Below are 25,072 nucleotides of genomic sequence, written 5' to 3'. Positions count from 1 at the left end.
CGTTTTTATTCTAAAACTATGTCCGGCCAAAAGGAATTCGAACTTTGAGTATAAAAGAGCAGACACGGACTAACAATAATTTCTTTTGATCTCTTAGAAAGAAAAATTTAAGCGAAAATTTAGCGTTACGGAGGATGGTACAACAAATCAGTATGAAATTGTTATTAATTTGCTGATGTTTTTCTACAATCAAATTGTTTCTCTTCTCTATCATATAACATCTGAAATTCCGATATAACATCTTTGAGCCAAATAATTACAAGCAAAATATTAGAGCCAATATTCAAAATTACAAAACATGGGAGCTACACACGTCCATGATCAGTGCGTCTCTTCCTCTGTTTGCAAAGTGGGGCTTTTCTGTTCCCTCTCATCAGAGTTGGTATTATCGGTTTCTTCAACGACCGGCGAGATCCCATTTTCTACCGCAGACACATCACCGTTCTCAGTTACGTTCTTTTCATTTTCATTCTCATTTCCATCTCCGTCTCCATCACCAACAGGTTTCGTGAGTCCTCTTGATGGAGTGGCGACTGTCAGTAGGCGGCCAATCCCGTCATACAAACTCTTTGCATCCATGATTAAAGCAGTTCCACCAGGGTAACAGCGGCCAAAGCATGTGGCACAGTGCGGGTAAGTAACCTACGAATGTGTTTGTAAGGTACAGAGGATGTCAACGTCTGTAGATGAAGAAAATATCAGACAATATGTAGCCCGAGTTTGTTTATATTATACCTCAATAAATGCGCGACAAAGTGAGAGGAAAAGTCCAGATTCGTGTTCTTTCAGCATCCGATTTGTATTGTACCGCAGTAGAGAATCAGAAACAGCCTGCAATCCCTTGATCAACTCTTGAGCAAGCACATGCTTTAAACTTATTGGGGCACAGGGGCGGAGGTCGTTCATCGCTGCAGACACGCCTAAACAAGAAAGAGATATATGCATAAATGCCTGAAAAAAGCAGAAATTGGGCCATTTCTCTGGAGTATTATGCTATAGGTGGACCTACTAACACACTATTTTAAGAGTAACCATGATATATATTTCCCACATTACAATTCAGTTTTGCAGTTCATACAAGTAACTATTGGAAACCTACTTTCTTTCTTCTAAAAGTCACAAACGACAGAAAGAAACTTATCCAGTATCCACACTCCATATCAATGATATTGGACCATCGATCATCATTTGGTTTACTAAAGTAGGCAACTAAAAAGGAACAAAGCACACAAGATGAGAAGTCTGGGGGAAAAGGGCAATCCCTCAGTAAACAACTAAGCATAGAAGATTTTAGCTGAGAAGCTTATATAACACTGACCATTAACAAAAACAGCAAGAGGTGGATGTTCCATAAGATAAGATGGCGGGGTTACATCATCCTGATTTTCATCACCATGACTGTTCGACGAAAAGCCAACCGCTGGTAGTGGGACCCAACGATGTGAATCCAAGACCACCTGAATTTAAGCACAATGTCAACTTAAATCCCTCAATCTACAGAAATTATTTGCACTTTTAATTATAGAAACACTGAATTCAAGTCATGAATTATTCATTCACCTCAAAATTCTCAACTGCTGTGCCCATGTTTTTTGAGAACAAGTTGAGAACTGCCCTGGAAAAGTAACCAAGGTCAACATTCACAATGAGGAAAACAATTTAAGGTATATGGTAGTCAAGAAAAATGGGGAATAAGATCTATACTCTTCAAACAGTGATGGCAGCAAGCCCCGGAAATCTAGCCCAACCCAACCAAGTCCCATAGCACAATACTGTCAACAAAAAAAAGGAACAAGATCAGATAAACAAACAGAGCTTCTATTACTCTTAAATTTCAATGATAATAGGACTAGCATGACCAATTTACGAGATTTTATTCCTGGGTGTAAAATGTAAAAAGCATATGGCGAATTTATATCATTTAAATTGCAGCATAAACATGTTTATTTGATGCCATTTCCATGTCTCATATAGTCCGGATAATACACAGCCCAGCAATAATACTCTGAAGTGAAGCTTTGGTGCTTTATCATATGTAAAAAAGTGACGAGTAAATGAAAAGTTCAATGAATGGTGATATATCTTGCAAATCATGGACTATTAAAGAAACAACTATATTGAAGCATGTATCTCCGTTTATAGCTTGATGCGAGCATGTGCAAAATGATAATGAATATAACAGAGGACGCTCACCATGCATTGATCCAAGATATTTGATAGAGATCCGCCTTCAGTTATCTTTGGAAGCAGAATTTTAAGAGTCTTAAGGTGTGAAGTAATTATATGCATAGCCCAACTGAAAAGAAGACCACCGTCGTAATTTTCTTCACTGCCTGATGTATCATCAGCAAATATTGCTCTATATTGGTTAACAACATCAAAAAGATGCATTCTATGACAATTTATCATCCCCTTCAGGTACTCATAAGCATTTCTCTGGTCCAGATCCTCCAGAATTCCAGTAAGCCATGCCTCCCGACATCTCAAAAACTAAAACACAGAAAAAAAAAGGTCAGACACAAAAAAGCCTGAATGTCCACACATGTCATTTGAAGCGTTCTACATTGCAAAATACATAAATGTAAAGAATGCGCAAAATACACCAATCCCTTACCTGTAAACGCATTTCGTACTCACTAAAAACTCCTATTCTACGTAAATATCCAATAATACGGAGACATTCAGGTAACTGCAATGCACAAACACACATCCAGAAGAAAAAAAATTAAAATTTTGTAATCAATGTGAACGAAAAATCAAAAGTGCACTAGCTGATGTTCAAGGAATTACACAATACCTGAATATTTGAACGAAGTTTCTGAAGAAGTTGAGAAAGAAGAGATTGAGTGGTCTGCCTGACTTCTGCAGTCAAAGCTTGAATAACGGGCAATCTAACAGAGGCAGAAAAGGAAATAGGCAAAACAACAAAGACAGCCTCAGTACACAATCTTTCACAAAGTTGAAAATTATTATTGGTTAATGAGGGGAATAAGGGGGCAGCAACACTCACTTGGGGTGCATGGTTGAAAGCTTGCTAACAAATGCTTCTAAGTCAAGAGCTTCATCGTAATTTCCATTCCTCACACATCTGCGTAAGAACGGGAATGAATTAAGCATACAAGAATTATCCTATGGCACAATCAGCTTCCGTAAGAAACACAACATTCTGAATAATCATGCTCAGCTACCATCAAACAATCCCATTCAGAAAAAATGGCATTTTTCTATCCATATAATGCATTGTTCGGGATATTGGGCAACTTAAGAATGCTGTGTTTCGGGTTTTGGGGTTCAAAAACTAAATCCAAATCGAACTTATGGGTGATGTAGCATGGATCTACACTACCTAGAGTAGTGCTACAATTCAAAACAATGATTTAAAACAATTTTCAAACACATACGTCTCCATAAGCTGAGGGATTTCAAGTAAGTCGAGCAATGTACTGTGATTGGCTAGCAACGTCTGGTTCAATTTCCTCTTTTCCAAAATCTGCTCCGCAGATTCAACAAACTCAGTGCACCCATTCATCAACTTCGGCGTCTCCTCCAGCTACCAAAACCCAAAATTTCAAGTCAGCATTACAAAAATGCATCATAGATTCAAATTAATTAATTAATTAACCATAAATTAGAGTTAATTAATTACTACCAGAGACTCGAGATGTTTGTCAATGGAAGACACTTCGTTTCGAATTGCGACCAACGCGTCGGAAGCAGCAATGAAAGCTCGGTAATTGGCCACCGCCACCTCCTGCATTTGCCGCTGTATTCGCTCCGCATCGACCCGGAGCAGCTCCGGTTCCTAAAAACCCGACCCGAGAAAAATAAATCAATTTTAAGTCTAATTAACCAAACAAACAAGGCGAGAGAGAGAGGGGGGGGGGGGAGGGGGAGGGAGGGAGAACCTTGTGGAGGCGATCGAGGGTGAAGGAGAGGAGCTCGGAGACGTAGGGTTGCTGGGAGGCGGAGGCCAACGGGAGGAGGCTGGCCACCGCGGAGGAGTCGTTGGCAGCATTTTCGGACTCCATCATCGGATGCTGGAGCTCCGTATTGGATGGAGGTTTCGGATCTCGGACCCTCCGGTTAGGAGTTTGGACGTATCGGAGGGAAATGCAGATTTTCAGATCTGCTGCTGCTGCTATGGAGTTCGTTGCTCAGTTTCGATGGGGTTGTTGTCCTGTCGTTTGATTTGCGGCGATTGGGATCTGGATCGAACTCTTTGCTGGGCTTATTGGGCCTCTATGGGCCCACTTTAAGAGGTAATTTTTTCTTTTGATTTTCCAGTTTTATTAAAAATTGAAAGCAGATAAAAATAAAATAAACTGCCTTTTTTCATTTTTCATGTTAAAGTGATATAGAGAATGACTGAGTTTCATTTTATCTTATTTCTGCTCGAGAAATTTGTAATTGTAATGGTTACACAGTTCTGAGCGTTATTAATTCACATGTTATAACGTGAGTAAATTGATAATAAAACGACAATGTAAATCATGAAAAAACTTATTTAGTTTCTGAATAGATTTTCATATCGATTTATACATGATTATTGTCTATATAGGACAATCTACACTAAGTTCGGATCCTCATTTCTATCGCCCGAAGTGAAACTAGATCACAAATTAAATCACCTTCAAAATTTACATAAAAAAAGATTAATTAACAAATAAAATTTTAAATACAAGCAGGAGTCTCTATACATCACTCAAGATTTGGTCGATGCCTCTATTGCAATACAAATTCAAAAACTGAAATTTATGACAGAGTAACAGTCTAATTCTATACTTCTCACCAAAAAGAAAACACAAGATGATGAGCTAACAAGATGAACAAAAGCAAGACATGAACAGAAGAAGGAGAAGAAGCCATGGAGGTGTAAAAGTAGTTTGGAAGTGGATTGTTGTTCACCACTCCTGTTCCCGTTGTTGCTGTTGGCACTGGACCGGCAGGAGGCATGTCGTAGAAGTAGACAAACCGTGGAGGAGGAGGAGGAGCGCCTTTCGAAGAATATGATGGGGGTGACGGGGATTGTTTTGGCGGTGAGGGAGTTGGTGATGGTGATTGTTTCGGTGGTGAGGGCGGCGGAGAAATGTAGTAATATTGAGGTGGAGAGTGGTGCACTGGTGGCGGTGATTGTGGTGGTGATGGCAGTGGACCTGAAGGCTCGAGTTCAGGAGAAGGAGGTGGTGAACATAGGACTGGACATGTACCGCATTCACTGATGCATAGTAAACCAGTCTCAGGATCCACCGTGCGATCTTCATATGTCAACCCGGCAAACATGATCAGCCCGAAAACCGCCGCCTTGAAGGACCGGGGAATCCATTTCCCTGCCATGGATACTAGATCTTTGGAGTTACTCATCTGACAGAGGCATAACCCTTGACAACTGACCAAGTTATGGTGTGGCCTTGAGAAAACTTTGTTCTACTTATCTGCCCTTTATACAAGCGTGTGTATGGCACCTCAAAAGGTTTGATTTAGATACTTCTGTTATTAAATATGTAGAATGGGGATTAATTACTCAAGGAAAATACGCACCAATAAAATCGGTTACAAATTTTTAATTAGGAATAAAAACTAAAGTGACACTAAACAGACGGTAAAATAACACTAAATTGTGACTTACATATGGTTCACATTTTTTTTTTCATGCACACCCATATTGCAATGGTATTATCTGTTTAGTGTACCCCAGTTATATTTCAATTAGGAGTTTGTACCGATGCTAATTTTGCCAGCTACTTTCATGTCATTTGGAGCCTGTATTTTTGCATTCTTTCAATTTCATGGGAAAAGGAATCCTAAGAAAGGCTTCAATGACAATCTAATCCTCTACCTCTAGTTTCTACTGTTTTTCTGATGCCTTTCTGCAAACATAATCCACCTTTGGAATCACTTTATGCTCCTTCTACCATAGATTTTAGTTATACCTTTCTTTGTAAGATGGACTTCTCTTATTGGAATAAGGATATCTCATAACTATTTCACTAACTTTTGCTCTTCTAATCACCTATCTCAACTGCAGACTTAGTGACGGAGTCAGAATTTTAGCTTAGAAGGGATCCAAATGTCTCAATCTAAAACGCTCTTCTGTTCTTCCATAAATTACTATGTCGTGCGGTGAATAACTAACCAACGCCTTTTAGGTCTGGTATGGTGTCGTCCTCATCATCCTCTTCATTAAATCTAAATCCCAAGTCTCTCTAACTTTCTTCCTCTCTCTCCCTCCACTGATCCCAAAACCAAGTCCTCCTCAAAGTACAAGCAACGGATTGCCCAAACTCCATAGGAGCCACCAACCTCAAATCAAATCCAATTAAAGAAATTAAAGTAAAAACGTCGGATTAGAGCCTAAGCCTATGAAAAACCTTGAAAATTATAAATACTAAACCTTTTTGCATGAAAAAAAAATGTCAGGATGGGCCCAGGACCATTCTGGTCTCTTCATGGCTCCGCCTCTGCGCAGACTTGTGCGTAGCCAAGTTGATTAAAGTAGTATGTTTCTCGGCCCATTTACACCCAAGTTCAAATTCCACTCCCATTTAGATTAGATTTGATTAGATTATTGTTCGAATAAATAAAATTTACCGACTTCTTTTAGGCCTCCAGTTTTCAGCTAAGTACATATATTCTTCCAGGTTTCCTTTTGAGTCACCACGCTTTAATCTTCTCAAACTTCATCTTATAATCCAAAAGGAAAAGATTATGGACAGGCACAGCATGAACACAAAGTACAAAGAAGTTAAAGAACAATGATTTACTAATCACAAACCCACCAAAGATTAGCTTAAACCAATCAGTGAAAGAAGCCTAAGAATATCAACTTTTTCTTTTTTCTGGTATCAGTTTCCTATTATCTACAAACACTCCTTCAGCTTCTTCAATTGTAACTAGCTTTCCGGACCTTCGTTCCTCGCGTCAACGGGTGCTTTTGAATTGTCTTCGTCTTCTTTGTACTTCGGCACTATGTTTCAACTCCGACCCTGGAGCTACTCTTATTCAGTGGCTCCTGGTTTTCAACAATGTAGCATAATTAAGACGGTAGCAGATAAAAACTATAATAGAAAATACCAATGAGAATTGTTATTAGCACTCTAAAATAGTTATTATGCACCCATGTTTCCCTCTCTTATGTTCTTCAATAGCAGCGTCCAAATGAGTCTACCAGTTAATGTTACAAACCTGACTACTTGTAGTTGATGTTCTTGATGTGGAAGGACGCGACACGGAGCTTGGAGTTGGACTATAACTGAACCCGGGAGGAGTAGTGTCACCAGTCCTTCCAAAGTCTCTTAACCGGATAAGTTCTGGCACTACAACTGTGCCAAGGTCGGGCCTGTCCTTCTTCCTTAGCTCTGTGCATTGTAATGCCAAGTTAGCGAACGCTAGAGCCTCTTCAATTGGCCAGTCGGTCACTGCTGGATCAAGCATCTCCGAAAATGTTCCCTTCTCGATGGACCTCCTAACATGGTGAGCAAGTCCCATGGCAAGCTTGGCTGTGATGATTTGGAGTAGTACTATCCCCAACGAGTATATATCCGATTTTGTTGTTAACATGCCAGTTTGTTGGTACTCAGGATCGATGTAACAAAATGTTCCAGCGGCTGCAGTCAAGTGGTATTGTGTCACCTCGTCTGCTACAGATGCTGGAACTAAGCGTGCTAGCCCGACATCACCGATCTTGCTCACAAAGTTCCGGTCTAATAGGATGTTTGCTGGCTTTAGGTCACGGTGTACAAGGGGTTCCGGCTTTGCTTGGTGAAGGAAATGAAGTGTTGTTGAAATTTCAGCAGCTATTTTAAACCGTCTCCTCCACGAAAGTGGGGGGGTGTTACCTCTTCTAAATAACCGATCTTCTAAGCTTCCGTATTCCATGTATTCGTATACTAGGCATCCGAATTCGGGGCAGGCACCAAGGAGGAGAACCATGTTAGGATATCTAATGCAGCTCAGGACCTCAACCTGCATGTCAACACAAAATATGATCCCGTTTGATAACCATTTCGTTTTTTTTGTTTATTTTCTGATAGTACAATGTTTATGTAATGTTCCAAATCTCAAAATTATATCAATAGCATACCTCCTGTTGGAATTGCTTCCTCCCTTGAGCAGCATCAGGTCTCAAAACTTTGATAGCAACCGGCGTGTGATCGAGTTTGCCTTTGTACACAGGTCCATATCCACCCTCACCAATTTTATTCGCTGATTCAAAATTTTCCGTAGCTTCTTCAATTTCTTCAATGGTGTACTTCCTATACCGAAGATCATTATGTGCCAAAGCATTCAACGCCCGGTTCTTCTCTTCTGCCTCTTTCTTTGCCTTCATCTCTGCCTGTCTTCTTCTCTGAGCTTCCATCTCCGCCAACTTCTGCGACGCCTCAGCTGCTTCTATAGCTGCTTTGCACTTAGCCTTCTCCATTTCCACAACGGCAAGGGCCGTCTGTTCAGCAAGCTTCACTTCCTCGAACTTTCGCGCCTCCTGCATCCACTGACTAAGCTCGTTAGCCTTATTTTTTGCCAAGATTGCTTCTTTGCAGGCCGAGCTGTACATGTCCATCGTTTGCTTCAATTCGAGCTTTAATCTTCGCATTTCAGCCTCCATATCCCGCTGTAATCGATCAAACAGTTAACAGCCAGATTATTCTTTTATCTAGGCCTTGATTTATAAATTTTTATGCTACCAAGTTACTAATTAACTTCTCCTACAAGCAACCACTATGATAAACTTACTGCAGAATGTCTGGATGAGTCCTTGGGAGAATTTAATGCACTAGAGAAATCGAAACATTGGTTTGTCATATCCACTGATCCAAATAATGGCATTGAAAAGTCACTTTCATCAGCATTCGAAGTGCGGTTGCTAAGCGAAGACCGTGCTGCAGTATGGTTAGCCATGTCGACATTAATATCCAACAAGAGATTGTTCGGAGCACTCCTTGTCCTCTCGCGCGCTGCAGGCATTTTGTCCGGTCCTGGAACCTTCCACCCTCCCCTTAATGCAGGCTGTCCTCTGCTTCCACCAACAGCATTACAAAAACCACAACTTGTTAGCATAAGAAAAATTCTCACTGCACGATGTTTTGTCTTACTTAAAGACACGACGCTTTGCAAAAACCTCAACCGTGCAATTAAAAGAGATCAGAGTTGAAGAAAACTGAGAAGAAGTGAGATTTTCTCAACACGTCGCCCTGAAGATAATTAATTAAAATACGTACCTAACTCCGTTTTCAAATTCATTATTATCTGCTGGGATATGATATGGAAGTCCCTGGGAGGATGGCTGTTTTGGTGGAACTGCAGTATTAACCACTGGCCTCTTTGCAGTTCTTGTTGACAACATCTTCCCTTTCTGAATTACGTATACAGAACAGAATTCCGGCGCTAATTTTACAATGCTGCTGGCCACATCATTCCCACTTTTAAACTTCCTGTGAAGAACCACAGCATCAGAACGTAGCTAGAGAGAGGGAGAGAAACAGGGAGAGGGAGAGGGAGAGGGAGAGATTTAAACCTTGTAAGAGCATTCCTTGTTGATGCACCAACTACAATAATATTGAGGTAGTTGCAATTGACATATTCCAAAAGTGCTTTTGCAACATCACTGTCATCAAGGATAACCTCTTTCACTCGTGCCTAGAATTTGAAAAAGTAAAATCAAATCAAACCTATTAGACCCTTTAAGCGATATTACGCGTAACACATTAGTGATAGGAATGATGCACGTACGTACCCCTTTACGAGCGCAATATGCACGGTAAGGAACAAAAACACCACGTCCATTATTATCACCCGAATCAGCATCACTCTCTGCGTAACTCCGAAAAGAAACAAAGAAATCACGTTGACAAGGCCAATCAATGTGTTTCGAAAATGAAGCAGAGAAAATAGAGGGTACCTACGATTGTTTTTGTGCTTGACATGGATGAGGATGATGTACGGCTTGGTGCCGGCGGTTACAAGATGATCAATAGCCCACCGGACGGCATAGTTGCTGTTCTTATTGTCCTTGTCGACAGCCACGGCGGTTGCATTGATGGGTGGAACGGCGTCGTCCGAGGAGTAATGGGAGGCCATTTTGCGTGACGCCACTAGCGCAGCACTAGCACAAACACGCACCAATGCCGCTGCCAATGGCACCGCCCTCCACGTCCACCGCTCCGGGAAAGCTTGAGACGCAAGAAAAGAGGAAAAGGGAAAGAAGAAAGGAAGAAGGTTAGCTGATTAGGGCCTTCTGTTGGTGTGGTTGTGGAACTGTGGAATCACATGCTTGGCTAAACATGGAAAATGCAACGTAACTAACTTTTAACCGACTCTCGTCCGTTGGCTTGATTTAGGCAATTTTTGACCTGGCCATGACCAAATAAAAGGACTTCTACTTAGGTTTGGATTTTTGTTGAAGCTTTAAGACAAGTCAAACAAACAAAGAGGGAAATGGGACTTTGAGAGGAACAAAAATGTTTTTGTTGAACAAAATTTGTTCAAGGAATGGTAGTTGTTTGATATCTATGTTGTAGAGAGGTTACAAATTACAAGTATTCGGCTTAACTGTTGGCTATCAAGTTACAAACTATGTTTACAATTTTTCATAGGGAGACAAGTGGCTTAATAAAACAATGTATAGTAGGAAAAACAATTCAGTCTGTCATGAACACCAATAGGTACACTAAGTGTCACATTACAATTGATTGAATTTTTTTTAAAAAAAATCAAATAATTGTATTATTACACTGAATGTACCGACTGTGTTCCCAGCATACTGAAAAATCTTTGGTATAATAGTATTCAATTACGGTTAACCTCTATTTTTGTTTATTTCTTAAGAGAATAATGACTAGTTCTTGGTTTAGTTGTATTTTTTTTTGTTAAAAAAAGAGATCTCTAATTCAAATTCACTGCAACTTGATTGAAGAAAAGATTACCTATTCAAAATTAGGGTGTGATATTTCTTTTCATTTGTAAGTGAGAGGTTTTAGATTCAATTATCGCAAAAGGCGAATTTGAGCCACATTATTGCTAGCTCATTGCGAGACTAAGCTCACCCCCTCTCCTTAGTGTAGATAATATCATTTGTTAAAAAAATAATAATTAGGGTGTGCAAATAATTCATTTATAAGACGTTTTATGTCATAATGACTAGACCAGCTCAACAAGTATTAGTCTCTGTTACTATGTGCGCTTAAAATGTTATGATTTACCCCTACTTTGCTTACTCATATTTCTCAAAACTCTCTTGAACCAGCACACTATGAGAATAACTTATTGAATATTGTGTTTGCAAAGTGATAATACTGAAAATAGAACAATTCAATAGTGGTATGTGTTATCGAGAAATAATTTGAACTTGTGAAAAACCTTGGACACGTAATATCTTTCTTTTTTATCAAACATGATATTTTTTCGATTTACTTTTTTTATCACATTGCCAAATGACACCCTCAGTTTCATATAAATTTTTCTTCTACACTAAAGCTTAATGACATATTAACACGTGAACGAGTAAATTATTTTTTCGAAATACCAACTTCTCCAAAGGGTACCAAATCTCAGGCCCGCGGATCCGCGGAAGCCAAAAGCCAAAATATCACCAGAACGACGTCGTCACCAACCGGCGGAATCGAAAAAGAAAAACCCTTCTCCCCCAATTAGCCAACCAGAAATACTCAGATAACAATCGAATTCCCAAATCCCCAGTGGACTCAAATCTCCTGCAGCGCCTCAGTCCGTGAGCAATGTCGTCGATATACGTATTGGAGCCGCCGACGAAGGGGAAGGTGGTGCTGCAAACGACGCACGGGCCGCTGGACGTGGAGCTCTGGCCCAAAGAAGCCCCGAAGGCCGTCAGGAACTTCGTCCAGCTCTGCCTCGAAGGATACTACGACAACACCATCTTCCACCGCATAATCAAAGGCTTTCTGGTTCAGGGCGGCGACCCCACCGGCACCGGCACAGGTAATTTAAAAAAAGATTGAGAATTTCGGTTCGTGGATTTGTATTGTTCTCTGGGTTACTTCAGTTTTGGATTTTGAACTTGAGTTGGGTAATTGCTAAAAAGAATGAGAATTTCGGTTCAGGAATTAGTATAGTGATCTGGGTTACTTCGGATTTAGGATTTTGAAATTTTGAACTTGAATTGTTGGGTGCATTTTTGCAGGGGGTGAGAGTATTTACGGTGGTGTTTTTCCTGATGAGTTTCATTCGCGTTTGAGATTCAAGCATAGGGGTTTAGTTGCTTGTGCAAATGCCGGTACACCCAATTCGAATGGGAGCCAGTTTTTCATGAACTTGGATCGGAGTGATTGGCTTGACAAGAAGCATACCATCTTCGGAAAGGTGATGATTAACTTCAATTCCGGCACTGGCAGTTTAGCTTTATAGAAGACCAAGGAACCGAACTCATTCTTTTGTTGTTTGTATTGTTTTTCAGGTGACTGGGGATTCAATCTATAATCTTGTGCGGTTGGGTGAACTCGAAACTGACAAGGAGGATCGGCCTTTGGAACCACCCCCAAGGATACTATCAGTAGAGGTAGCTAAACCTGGTCCTTGAGTAACCTTAAGCTTTCCTCTTTCTATATGCTTATGTGATTTTTTTCCTGTTCTATTTTATTTTTGCTGTCAAAATCTGTGTTTTAGGTGTTATGGAATCCCTTTGATGATATTGTTCCAAGGGTACGTGCAAAGCCTTCGAAGGAATCCACAAATGATACTGACAACAAAGACACAAAGAAGAAAGCTGTAAAGTAAGCTTCTTCCTTGCCTGAAGGAATGTGTTCGTGTGCGTTTGTGTGAATGTTACTTTGTTTTTGTACACCTGTGTCTGTGAAAAGAAAATGTATTATGCCATGATATATGTTATCTAAACTGTCACTACACTTCTTCGGTATCTTATGTGCATGGTTTGTTTAAAAAATGCAGAAGGCTGAACTTGCTTTCATTTGGAGAAGAAGCTGAAGAAGAGGAGAGAGAGTTGGCAGCTGTAAAGACCAAAATCAAGAGCAGCCACGATGTATTGGATGATCCTCGTCTTCTGAAGGACGAAGTTCCTTTTAATGAATCGGTAATTATCAGGTGTCCTTTTTGTGATGCCTTGTTTATATAAAACTGTTGCAATTTTGCTAATTTAGGCCCATTTGTTTTTTTTTAGTGTGATCGGTAATCTACATATGCATGTTCCGGTCTTTCTCACTTAGAAATTGATAATCCAAGGGACTTATCTTTGACAAATGTTTTTGTACGCAGAACATTGATGCCAAAACAAGGCATGTACAGTTATCTGTCAGAGAAGCTCTAAGCTCCAAGAAAGAAGAGCCCAAGAAAGACTCAGAGTCCAAATTTTATAATACCCTTGATCATAGCGATGATGATGATGATGATGAGGCCAACTTTGATGCAAGAATGCGCCAGCAAATACTCAAGAAACGAACGGATTTGGGAGATCTCCCACCAAAGCCAAAGCTGAAGAATGGTATTTAATTCTCCTTGGTGTATTATATTTTCTCCTGATTGGGAATAATTAATGCATGATTGGTTGCCGTATAATTTGACAATGCTTTGTACTGCCCTAATAATATTATGTCCATTTTCTTAACTTGTCACATCCATATGCAGGGAGATCTAGCCCAAAGCGGCATGAAATACCTACATCAAGGTAAACATTTTGAATTCAGACAGTGTCACAGAGACAAAACATCTGAAATATCTTCACAATAATCTCTTCATCTCCTTTTTGCCAGGTCCAATGTTGAAATCATTGATGATGATCAACAAAAGGTGGATAAGCTGTCCTTGAAGAAAAAAGGGATAGGATCCGAGGCAAGAGCTGAGCGCATGGCAAATGCTGATGCAGACTTACAGTTGCTGGGTGAAGCTGAAAGAGGAAGACAATTGCAGAAACAGAGGAAGCGTAGAAATCAAGGACGAGAAGATGAAGTATGTGTTATTGGCCCTTTTTATGTATTGTTTTCTCGATTTACCTCTTTACTCCCCTGCCTTCCCTTCAGCCCTGGGAGTAGGCCAAGTGATTCACTTTTTTATTCTATTTATAAAGTAGTTAGTAAAAAATGTCAAAACCCGTTTATTTTGTGGTTTTTTTTTTTAGAAGATACTTTGTGTGAATTTATAACCATGTTTTTATGGATTGGATGCTTTTAGGTTCTCGCAAAACTTGAGAAGTTTAAGAAGGGAGTATTCGAAAAGGGCACAGCCCCAGGTATTGAATCTGGAGGTGGCAAAGATGAAGACTTATCCGATTGGAAATCAGTTCCGTTAAAATTTGCTCCTGAGAAAGGGAAGGTAAGATTCATAGGTTCATATGTATTTATGCCATTTCATTGGAGTAATATAACAGTAACTAGCTACTATCTCCCCTCCTCATTTCTTCGAACAAATATCAGTTTGCTATTTATCTAATTTGTGCTTCCCCATGGCTTAAATTTTCCTGTAAATCATTGCAGGATCACATGTCTCGCAGTGAGGACCTAAATGACTACGTCGTGCATGACCCTCTTTTGGAGAAGGGGAAAGAGAAGTTTAACCGGTTGCAAGCCAAGCAAAAGCGACGAGAGCTAGAATGGGCTGGCAAATCCCTTACTTGATCTCATCTCTGCCATGTCCTAATATTTGAGACCGAACCGAAGCTATGAGAACTCATCCCGTTGTCTTTGCTACGCTGCCTGCCCGCTGAAATCTTGAGCCACATTGTTCGACAACAGTTCATCTCACACCTCTATGGGTCATCTGACCTACCAGAGCAGCCGAAGGCATGATTCTGCATATGTATTCCTCTGTATTGTAGCTGGTGCTTTCGCTGCCGTCACCTACTGTAATATTTTCTGCTTAATATTAGGTTAGACAGTTTTGATGTATTTCTCTTTGTATATACCTCAAACAAGTCTTAAATTCTTAACGAGGCAGTTGTAAGAAAATCAAATGCACAAGTTTCTTGTTAAGCTAGGTCAAATTTGTTTCTCTCTCATCTATTTGCCTGCATTCGGGATGTCATTGCGGTGGTTTTTTAAATCAAATAACGCATTATCACGGAGCTAGTTTTGCCACGTGGCAGTTGGTTATTGGCTTAAAAAACCGACACGGTGGTGTCCTAGCAAGTCATTTCCAATTTTGCAGGCTTAACATTTTCAAAGGTTCTAGACGCAGACGTAAATGTATGTATGATATATCAAACATCTGACACCTGCTTTGGCAACAAGAATCAAAGAAATATCAGCGATGTTTGACCAGGTAAACATTGTTAGACCTACCAACTTGCAAAAGCCATGTCTTGTTTCTTTGCATTTGCAACAATGCACCGACTGTAGTCATAATTGACTGGAAACTTATAACAATATATTCTAACTGGATTATGACACTTGGTTTACTGGATTGTATTTTTAGCACACTGAAAAAATCTCGTAATTTGGATAAAGTTTCATTTCGATGCTTAGGAGTTTGATTATCGTGATTTGAACCTTTGTAATTTACTAATTGTTGTAATTGAAGGACAACAATTTAGATTTATTAATTTATAGGTGTAAGAATGTCACACACGTCTTTCAATTTCTAGTTATATAAGTTGTCACACCATTGTTCTTAAGCTGAGGCAATTATTAAATTACATAAACTAATTGCGGCAATTAAAATTAGGAAAATTAAAGTGAAACTCCGTTCAAACTTCAAGGACGAGGGCGTTACTTTGAACAAGAAAAGAAAGTTGGTTAAGGCAATGGTCGCCAACGTAATTACCAATCCATTGTTGGATGTTGAATGTGAACAAGAATCTTAGAAGAGTACAATGTTGGAACATGTCCTCCCTCAATGTTCCTTAGTTGGACCGCCTTTTTCTTACAACGTACAATCTTTGTTTTTTTTTGGTCAAATACAACTGACAATCTGTTGTTTATAATTTTTGTGTCAAATTTTGTTTTTCCTTGGGAAATTTAGCAATTTCATGTTACTTTACTACCCATGAAAAAAGATTTAAATTGTAACCAAATTTAAATGTGGTCAAAAGTTAGTGTATGTTGAATTCAGATCCTTTCTGAATTTTGTGTTCAGGAGTTTATGAATCAAGAGATCCAGACCATTCATTTCAAATCTTACAACTTTCCTTAGCCAATCTCACCAGTACACTTCACACAAAGTGAGGGTTTGGATTTCTCTCCCTCTTTTGAACAGTTTAAATTTCTAAACTACAAGATTCGGAAAAAATCTAAATTTCGTGTACATTGTTGAATTTGCTAGCTTGTGGGGCCCTAGCCAACTGTATATATTTGTACTATGCGTTCAATGTTCCAAAAATTAAAATTATTAAATACAAGAGAAATAAATATACGCTAAGAACTTGGTAGCTAATCCAAAAGAGTAAAGAAGAGTTTGAAAAGCTTATGCCGTTTTTTCTTTTAAGAATAACTAATAAAAAGGGTTTGAAAATTTTGAATTTTAACGATAATGACAAAATAAAAGGTAAAGTGAATAGTATCATGATTAATTTTTTAATGTAAAAATATGATTTTTCGTTAAAATGAACAGTACCGATAGTTTTTCGTTAAAGTTCCATTTCTTCTAATCTTGTAGGACAAGCAATAACTCTAGTCCAAACCAAGGTCTTAAATATCGATATTATCGGCGATATTTCGCCGATAATATTGTTTTTTTTAAGAGGGGGATATTTTCACACGTATCCACCTTATTTTCATCAATATATCAGGATAATATCGATAATATCGGTAATATCGGTAATATCATTAATATCGAGATAATATTGGTAATATTGGTAATATCGGGATAATATTGATAAAATAAACATAATAATTCAGTGTGTGTGTGTGTGTCGGTGTGTGTGTGTGCAGTGGTGTGTGTGTGTTATGATAAGTTACATAATATAATATAATATATATATATATATATATATATATATATAATATAAATCCCCCAAACGGGCCAACTTTTGACAACTTTTGACAAGACAAAAAGTAGTGATGGTTGGTTTCATACGAGTGGCATGTTAACAATTACACGCAAAACTATTTTGGGGATTTATCATTTGATGACTACTCTTCACAATACACTTACTCTACACATAGAGATGATGAAGATAGGGAAAATTTTGAACCTCATAGGAACTTTATGTGATACTAAGTCACTCATGTATCTTACCATGCAATGTATAAAGTGTAAAATATTGTACTAATTCATTATATATAAATGATTATGGTGTGTTTAAACTTCTTTCATTAATTACTACATATTTTATAAACTCACAATGTTTGTCAGCTCGCTATATAATCAACTTAAATCAGTTAAATCCATCATGCAATGCATTTCCTTCTAATTTTTTGTGATAAACTAATAGATAATTGACTAAATAAACATCCTGCAAAGTTTCAATAAAAATTTCCAAGTTTTTCTTACAATTTCTGTGGGTTTTATTCAATTTTTATCGATATCGATAATATCCCGATATTTCCATCGAAATTTCCATGTTTTTAGACTACCGATATTTCCGAAATCAGCGATATTTTAGACCTTGGTCCAAACCAATCTTCATATTATGGGATGTATAACTTTGCTTTTCTTGGAAATTCATATTCGTGGAAAATGTAACTAATAACTAAACGATAGGATATTAGGATATGACATAAACACTGTTTTGCTTTTTTTTTATATTAAATGTAAGGCTTTAGTTTGATTGTCAATGACAACTCTCAATCATTCATGCAACTGAATTCCCCAATTAACCATGCACATCTATGTAGCACGACATGACTTATAAAAGCCTGACCACACAATGAATAAAATCAACCGCACAAAAGCACGATACATGTTTTGTGGATTTGGATCCTCTCCATTAGCTCAATAGAGGATCCAAATCCATGTTTTGTGTAGTCGCATTCGAATTGCGTATGTCATAACTTAATGTGAACACTGCTTTAATCAATCAGCTGTACATTTTGTTTACATTTGAAGAGTAGTATCGGGAAAATTAGATATTTAAACAATATTTTGTAAATCAGAAAATGTTAAGGATGTTTTTAAAGTGGAACTCTTCATAGATTATCTTCCCATCATGTTTTTTGCATAATATTTTATAATATTAGCATGGAATTTCATGTTAAAACATGAGGTGACAGAAAGTCCAACTTTGAGTGAATATCCTTAGCATTTCTCCATAAGACTAGACTCCATGAAATTTCTGGGCACCTCATGTTTTTAGTACAATATTTTATAATGTTAACGCGATAATTAATTTTAAACAATAAGGGGTGATAGAGAGTCCATCAAAAGTCTCATTTGAGAGGGTCTCCTTACATTTCTCTTCTCTTGCAAACCACACGACGTGACTGTTGATGATTAAATTATTATTTAAATATTGATTAACGTGTTTATTTTTTATTAATATACAGAACATAATTTATAAATTATGTTTTAAAAATTAATCTACCTAACATTACTCACGTCAGAATATCTGGCTGGCCCACGAAATTGATGATCCCATTTCTCATGGCCAACACACGCATTTTCCAAAAGATTGGTGAAAATTGTGAAAAAGGCACGAGTTTGGTGTTCTTTTATTCCAGCAAAGTAACATTCCAATCACACCCCTTTAAACCCAAAAATGAAAGAGAAAATAAATAATATTAAAAAAAAGGTCGGCAGGTAATCCCAATGTCACCGTCATAAACCTACCGACCACCGCCACAATCCTTAAACCCGCGTTCACACCTGCCACCTTTACACCCCCGCGCCTTTTCTTATACACGTTTCACACACAGCGTCCCCCCAGTCAACGGTTTTCGTACACGCCATGTTCTTTCAGTCCTTCCCCATTAATTAATTATTTTGTAATCCACTTTCTAGGCATTTTACAAGTGTTTCCACTCATCTTTAATTAACATTCAATTAAAAGGCTACTCCTTGGTTTAGTTTTTTTTTTTGTCAGATAATAAATTCATTATATTAGATTTTAGATTAAAGAGCTGATCGAGTTCGAACTCATGCTATAGTAAAAAAATAACTCATCTCTTTACTACTTTAGTATATGGCCATTTACAATAAATAATTCAATAATATATTGACACATTAATATACACAACAAATGTTTTATTTCAGCGAAACTCTTGAATATATAGAATTTATTTCTTTAAATCCTAATTGTTCATTTATGTTACACCGAATGCAACCTGATCTCGTAAATTTACTACATGTAAAGATCAAAGTATTACTCAAAGTTAACGAGAAAGAAAAACCATTTAGGTAGTATTTCCAAAAAAGTTACAAGGGGATCCATGGGTTCATGCATCACTGATGGTTCTAGAACTGCTAAATCCACCACGAAGTAGTCTAGTAGTTGTTTAATATGAATTATACGTCATGTGTTCGATCTGTGACATTGTAGAACACATAACATTAATCAAGATGAGACTGAGATGTATCGGTAAGACTTTCCGACTTAAAAAAAAAAAAAAACTGTTTTGACGAAACTATTATTTAATTCCGTTTTGAAAAAAATGTATTACTCGTAATTAAATATTACTTAACTTGTTAATCATTACAGTGATAGATGATCCATCCCTCCATCTCCCTCATCTGTATGTATCAGCGTTGGACTTATATTCTTATTGTAATGGGAACAGGTAGGGACGTATAAGTCGTATTTATACAAATAATACAGATCCTCTTCCTTCCTCTCCACATTTTCTCAACTTGTCAATCTACGCGTTCACACTTGCATATTTCATATTTCAAAAAAGCCAAACACCTTTTCTCCTCTTTTTTTACTATTTTGCTGCTGCTTCTTCCTCAATTTCCTTGTTATGGTTGTTGTCTGCAAATCTCACCTTATATGAAACTCGACCTCCAAACAGACCCAGCAGCTGAAGACCACGCCACCGTCTACACCTTCCTCCAGAACTCTCTACACACGCAAATGAACGAGAACGGAAGCGCCAAGAAGCGGCGTCGTAGAGACACCGGCGGCGGCGAGAAGAAGAAGAAGGACCTCAAGGGAATAATCGCCTCCTTGTCGTTGCTCGAAGAGCAGGAGAAGCAGGACGAGCGCGACCACGACAGGGCATCGAATGACGACGCGTCGTTAATAGAAGAGACGCACAAGGAGAGGAACAAGGCCATGCTGGAGTACTACTCCGATTTGCAGGAGTGCTACTCGGAGGTGGAAGAATCCGAAACGATGAAGCGGAGAAAATCAAGAAGCGCCGCCTGTGCGGTGGTGGTGACGGCGGCGGTGTCGGCGGAAGCTGATGGAGTCGAAAAAGGTAAGCCGGGAGTCGGGTCGGGTCACCATCGGCGGCTGTGGGTCAAGGACAGGTCGAAAGCGTGGTGGGACGAGTGCAACCAGCCGGATTTTCCGGATTCGGAATTCAAAAAGGCGTTTCGGATGGGGAAGTCCACGTTCGATTTAATATGCGAGGAGCTCAACTCCGCCATCGCGAAGGAGGACACGACGCTGCGGAACGCGATTCCGGTGCGACAGAGAGTGGCGGTGTGCCTTTGGCGGCTGGCCACCGGCGACCCGCTCCGCCTCGTGTCGAAACGATTCGGACTCGGCATCTCGACCTGCCACAAGCTCGTCCTTGAGGTCTGCTCCGCGATCCGGACGGTGCTGATGCCCAAGTACCTGCAGTGGCCGGAGGAGAGCGCGGCGAGGAAAATTAAAGACGAGTTCGAGGGTATTTCGGGAATTCCAAACGTTGCTGGGTCTATGTACACTACGCATATACCCATCATCGCACCCAAAGTCAGCGTTGCTGCATATTTCAATAAACGGCACACGGAGAGGAACCAGAAGACTTCGTACTCGATTACTGTGCAGGGCGTGGTGGACCCCAAAGGCGTTTTTGCCGATGTGTGCATCGGATGGCCAGGATCAATGCCGGATGATCAGGTGCTGGAGAAATCGGCGTTAAATCAGAGGGCTAATAACGGTTTGCTGAAGAACGTGTGGATTGTTGGGGGTGCTGGGTACCCTTTGATGGACTGGGTGCTGGTGCCTTACACCCAGCAGAACCTAACGTGGACCCAGCACGCTTTCAACGAGAAGATTGGGGAGATTCAGAATGTGGCCAGAGATGCGTTTGCTAGGTTGAAGGGAAGGTGGTTTTGCTTGCAGAAGAGGACGGAGGTGAAGCTGCAGGACTTGCCGGTGGTTCTCGGGGCGTGCTGTGTTTTGCACAACATTTGTGAGTTGAGGAATGAGGAGATGGAGCCCGAGCTCCGGTTCGAGCTCATCGACGACGAGATGGTCCCGGAGGTCGCTCTTAGGTCGACGAGCTCGATGAAGGCTAGGGATGCCATTGCCCATAATCTATTGCACCATGGCCTGGCGGGCACTAGTTTCCTTTAGGTCACACCGCTCGGCTCGTTACATTTGCAAATCGCAATCTGACACGTGCAATGCAAGAAGCAGAGATTCTCAAAATTATTATTCTTTTGGTTATTGGTTGTAATTTGTGTGTAAGGGGGGGCTCTCTGTAAAAGGTATACTTTGCCCCTCTACACAAATGGATGAATTGTATTTTGTAGTAGTCTTTTTATAGGCTAAGTTATATACATCAAGAACACAGAAACACAGTGCTGTAGCATGAGATTACACTCCAATTGCCATATAAGAGAACATAAATTATTTATTTTGCGTGATTTTCCATCCTTGTATCTTGCATCATGAGTTCAGTGTACTCCCTTTAGTATTTTTAATGTGAACTCTTTTCATTGGATGACCTGTCTCACGAGAAAAACTTTGGTAGAGTTGTTTGACCACTCTATTCGTTCGAGACCTGTCACAAAAGTGTGAGAACATCTATATTTGAGTACATACCGACCTCGCTGATTCCACCAGGCGTGAGAACTGCCCTAGTTCAATAGCCCTACGGTTCATCTCATGTCTCATTCCACCAGGCGTGAGAATTCCTATAATGCTTCGTCGCATCCCTGGTTGTATGCAAGATTCTCGCCCGCTTCGCACCAACTTTGTAGGTTGTTTTCTCCTAATCAATTTGTACTAGTCTATTTAGTTTAAGAATCTGTAATAGTTAAATCGAGGGCAAAACGACGTTTAATTTTTTTATGATATCAAGTCATTGTCATTAAGACCAGCTATGAGTTCCCCGAAGTAGGAGGCATTTTCCATGCTTAACACTTACCTTTCGAACAGTATTATAGCCCAATGACGTCACTGAAAGCATCACAGTATACAAATAGTAAGTTGAGACCTGCCGAAAACATCACGAAACAGGTTCCAGCAAGCCGCAGATTTCATCTCAGGCCATTTTTCTGTCACCGCGGGATTCCAATTCTTTGTTCATTGCCATCATCTGGTAGACTGAATGGAAAATGTGCAAAATGGATCTTCAATGCAGGGGACTCGGGTTTCTTGTTATCAAACTTGTACCCTGCATGCGTCCGCATTGCATAGGTTGATAAGTGATGAGTTTCCTCAAATTACTAGACACAATGAAGCTTTATCAATTAACTCAGTCCGTTAAACGGGATTCTAAACCATAAAAGGTTAGTTACATAATCGGTTTCTGAATATAACGTACAATTTCCTTAAAAAATTTGGTTATAGAGGTCTATGGTATATTGATAACTGGAATATTGATTTCACATTTATGCCGTACATGGATAGATCATGGTTAATTGCTCATGTAATACCTTGAAGAGCTTCCATAGCAGTCAGAGCACACTTCGCATCAGCAAACTCTACAAAGCACAGAACCATAGCCTTATCTCCACTCTGCAGTTCATGTAAAGGTCTAGTAAACACTGAGGGAAGCTCCAACAAAAGTAAAGTACGAGGACGTTGATAGAAATAACAACAAATAACTGTGTGAATGACTTTGATCACACGTAGCTTGTCTGCAATGAGGTCTATGAAGGTTACTCAACAGAAGTAGAAAGATAAGAAGGCTTACACGTCTAGGCTCCTTGTGAATGACTTTGATTTCTTTAAAGCCAATAAATGGACGGAATATATCTTCGTTGCAAGTCAAGGTTTTTAAATGACAGAACAAAGCAGTATAATAAGCATATTTCAGCGACGATCATTTCCATTTCAATAAACTCTGAATCTACGGTTAGAAGTAAAAGGATACGGCCTACTTCTCTTCGGGTACAGTCAGTGGGAAGTCCATCGACAAACAAAACATTTGATTCCCCTTTCACAGGAAGACCATCAGCATTTCTCGAAGAGCCAGCCGGCCTTTCTAAATTTATGTCTGCAGGAAGATTTGGACTAATGCTTACTGCAGAAACTTCCAGTCTCGGAACTTCTAAAAGCGATGAATAACCCGTTGTGCTAGCTCTTGCTGTTGCACCAAGAACCGGTTCAGGACGAGACCGAAGACCCACAGCATCATCTACAGCATATGCGCCAGTAGTCATTGATCTTATCTGCAATCAGATCAAAGACCACAATTCCTTCATAATAATTCATATACATTAACACATGAACATTATCATATACTTGGGGCTTGTCTGGGACTGTTTCCGGAAGGCTAAACTCGATTTTTTACAACGAAAACCGCTTCTGAATGCCTTTGGGAGATTAAACTTAAAAGCATTTATGGGTCATAAAGCACTTCTACTGAAAGTTCTTTTTCCAAGAAGCACTTAAGATTTTAATAAAAATTTTGACGTGTTTCTAATAAAAGCACTTCTAGCAAAAGCGCTAACGAGCACATGTGATTCCTACCGAAGCAGTCACAAACAAGTCCCTATAGCAACTCATAAAAGTTAGTGTCTTACATCTCTCTGCAGAAAATCGGAAGCATAACTCCGCTGCGTATCGGTAGAAGGAATCGTTGGGTTGAATAGCAATGAGGGTGTTTCCGACGACAAGTAGCCAGGAAAGCTTGGCCTTGCAACACTGTCTGTCACAATACAATATAATCCACCCATCAATCATTTACCAATTTCCTTAATCTTGTATTTAACAGTTATACCGTATAATTAAGAAACACACAAACTTTCCAATCAAGCATGAATTATAAACCACCTAAGAGTGATGAAAAAGTAATAAAATTTCTGTTTGGATGCTGAGAAAATGCGGGAAAGTGAGTGAAAATTGAATGCAATTGTTCGGGAAAATTGAAAATTTCGAGATTGTGGAATTAGGGTTAGGGAAAAAGAGAGAACCTATTTCGGGCGGGGTGAAGTATATACGGTACGGATCGCCCATGTCTTCTTCTTTTACCACCTGGTTCGGCTGAGATCGACTTCTTTACTAATTAAAACCCCCTTGCGTTTAGTTTGGTTTGCACTTCGCAAGTTTACAGTACCGAATTGGCGCATCCCAGGTCGAAACGCCGTAAGTTTTGGCTTGTAATGGTCGGGATGCCCGTAAGTGGACCTCTAGACCGGATCGGTTTGGATCGGGTTACACTATCTTGACGGCCGAGAACATGTTTATTGAATTAAATCTGATTGTCAGATGATGATTATATTATTTCGTTCTAGTGTTAGATCGGAATATCAATCTCTTGCTTATGCGTGTGCCGAGACCGAGACACATGGATTTGTTACATTCTACAAGAGCTTGGGGTTCGGGTGTCATTTATTGTTTTACTTTATCGTGACAACATTACTGCCACTTATCTTTCTTTTAATCTTGTTTATCTTACTTGTACTCACGCATATTTAATTTAATTATCATTTTGTTCGTGAAAAAGGCCCATGGCAGTCGTCCAATTTGTTATGTTTCTTCAATTGATAACTTGCTGACCTGTTTACCAAAGCTCTCCATCAGCCTCGTTGTGGTGTTCGTTGCTTCAAACTCGTTCGACGAGGCTCGTCCAGTTTGAAGGGGAGTGTTAGAATAGATTTAGTTAATTCAGAATCTTCTAAGTTATTATACGAATGTAACTTTTTATTGTATTATTTTAGAATATTTTAGGATTCTGCCACATACGGATTTTGTCAAACCCTATATATCTATTATAAATATTGTATCATCTTAATTTTTTTTTTTGAACCATGTATCATCTGAAATTAAGAAGTCATATATCTATAATTATATTACTAAACTAAAACATCCTTCATATTTGGTTTATTACAGTTTATTCGA

At 39.3% G+C, this 25,072-nt stretch overlaps 6 protein-coding genes across 10 annotated transcripts; 2 read left to right on the top strand and 4 right to left on the bottom strand.

Moving 5' to 3' along the window:
• Positions 1-135: 135 nt before the first annotated feature.
• On the bottom strand, positions 136-4,196 carry LOC126603365 (conserved oligomeric Golgi complex subunit 8). Its single transcript, XM_050270185.1, has 12 exons — positions 3,906-4,196; positions 3,650-3,802; positions 3,402-3,550; positions 3,011-3,088; positions 2,798-2,891; positions 2,615-2,689; positions 2,194-2,490; positions 1,705-1,772; positions 1,561-1,615; positions 1,319-1,457; positions 736-920; positions 136-642 (listed from the first exon to the last, which is right to left on the bottom strand). The coding sequence occupies exons 1-12, from the start codon at positions 4,029-4,031 to the stop codon at positions 322-324; spliced, it is 1,740 nt and encodes a 579-aa protein (XP_050126142.1). The 5' UTR covers positions 4,032-4,196; the 3' UTR covers positions 136-321.
• A 440-nt stretch (positions 4,197-4,636) lies between these two features.
• On the bottom strand, positions 4,637-5,427 carry LOC126603367 (leucine-rich repeat extensin-like protein 3). Its single transcript, XM_050270187.1, has one exon. The coding sequence runs from the start codon at positions 5,359-5,361 to the stop codon at positions 4,786-4,788; it is 576 nt and encodes a 191-aa protein (XP_050126144.1). The 5' UTR covers positions 5,362-5,427; the 3' UTR covers positions 4,637-4,785.
• Positions 5,428-6,874: 1,447 nt separating this feature from the next.
• Positions 6,875-10,260, bottom strand: LOC126603364 (U-box domain-containing protein 35-like). Of its 3 annotated transcripts, none has more exons than XM_050270182.1 (8): positions 9,896-10,260; positions 9,731-9,815; positions 9,512-9,633; positions 9,216-9,428; positions 8,731-9,010; positions 8,081-8,608; positions 7,183-7,962; positions 6,875-7,009 (listed from the first exon to the last, which is right to left on the bottom strand). In XM_050270182.1, the coding sequence occupies exons 1-8, from the start codon at positions 10,072-10,074 to the stop codon at positions 6,965-6,967; spliced, it is 2,232 nt and encodes a 743-aa protein (XP_050126139.1). In that variant the 5' UTR covers positions 10,075-10,260; the 3' UTR covers positions 6,875-6,964. The 3 variants fall into 3 exon arrangements, with proteins under 3 accessions (XP_050126139.1, XP_050126140.1, XP_050126141.1); XM_050270183.1 differs by having other exon boundaries at positions 9,731-9,807; positions 9,900-10,260; XM_050270184.1 differs by having other exon boundaries at positions 9,731-9,807; positions 9,896-10,053.
• A 1,298-nt stretch (positions 10,261-11,558) lies between these two features.
• LOC126603366 (peptidyl-prolyl cis-trans isomerase CYP57) lies at positions 11,559-14,952 on the top strand. Its single transcript, XM_050270186.1, has 10 exons — positions 11,559-11,949; positions 12,152-12,330; positions 12,425-12,526; positions 12,634-12,740; positions 12,916-13,057; positions 13,240-13,465; positions 13,609-13,648; positions 13,734-13,929; positions 14,152-14,292; positions 14,454-14,952. Exons 1-10 carry the CDS (start codon positions 11,730-11,732, stop codon positions 14,592-14,594), a joined length of 1,494 nt encoding a protein of 497 aa, XP_050126143.1. The 5' UTR covers positions 11,559-11,729; the 3' UTR covers positions 14,595-14,952.
• Positions 14,953-19,680: 4,728 nt separating this feature from the next.
• On the top strand, positions 19,681-21,648 carry LOC126603832 (protein ANTAGONIST OF LIKE HETEROCHROMATIN PROTEIN 1-like). The gene has a single exon (XM_050270822.1). It carries the CDS (start codon positions 19,838-19,840, stop codon positions 21,353-21,355), a length of 1,518 nt encoding a protein of 505 aa, XP_050126779.1. The 5' UTR covers positions 19,681-19,837; the 3' UTR covers positions 21,356-21,648.
• On the bottom strand, positions 21,522-24,517 carry LOC126603833 (RNA-binding protein 1-like). 3 transcript variants are annotated; one of them, XR_007616408.1, is made up of 7 exons: positions 24,145-24,517; positions 23,755-23,879; positions 23,103-23,400; positions 22,923-22,984; positions 22,663-22,744; positions 22,152-22,400; positions 21,522-21,995 (listed from the first exon to the last, which is right to left on the bottom strand). XR_007616408.1 is itself a non-coding variant. In XM_050270823.1 (6 exons), exons 1-6 carry the CDS (start codon positions 24,185-24,187, stop codon positions 22,285-22,287), a joined length of 726 nt encoding a protein of 241 aa, XP_050126780.1. In that variant the 5' UTR covers positions 24,188-24,517; the 3' UTR covers positions 22,041-22,284. The 3 variants fall into 3 exon arrangements, 1 of the variants encoding a protein (XP_050126780.1); XR_007616409.1 differs by having other exon boundaries at positions 22,225-22,400; XM_050270823.1 differs by lacking the exon at positions 21,522-21,995 and having other exon boundaries at positions 22,041-22,400.
• Positions 24,518-25,072: the final 555 nt, after the last annotated feature.

Source organism: Malus sylvestris, chromosome 15 (assembly GCF_916048215.2).
Source record: "Malus sylvestris chromosome 15, drMalSylv7.2, whole genome shotgun sequence".
NCBI lineage: Eukaryota > Viridiplantae > Streptophyta > Magnoliopsida > Rosales > Rosaceae > Malus > Malus sylvestris.
The sequence above is the reverse complement of the archived record's forward strand: the minus strand, read 5'-3'. Positions and strand labels throughout refer to the sequence as shown.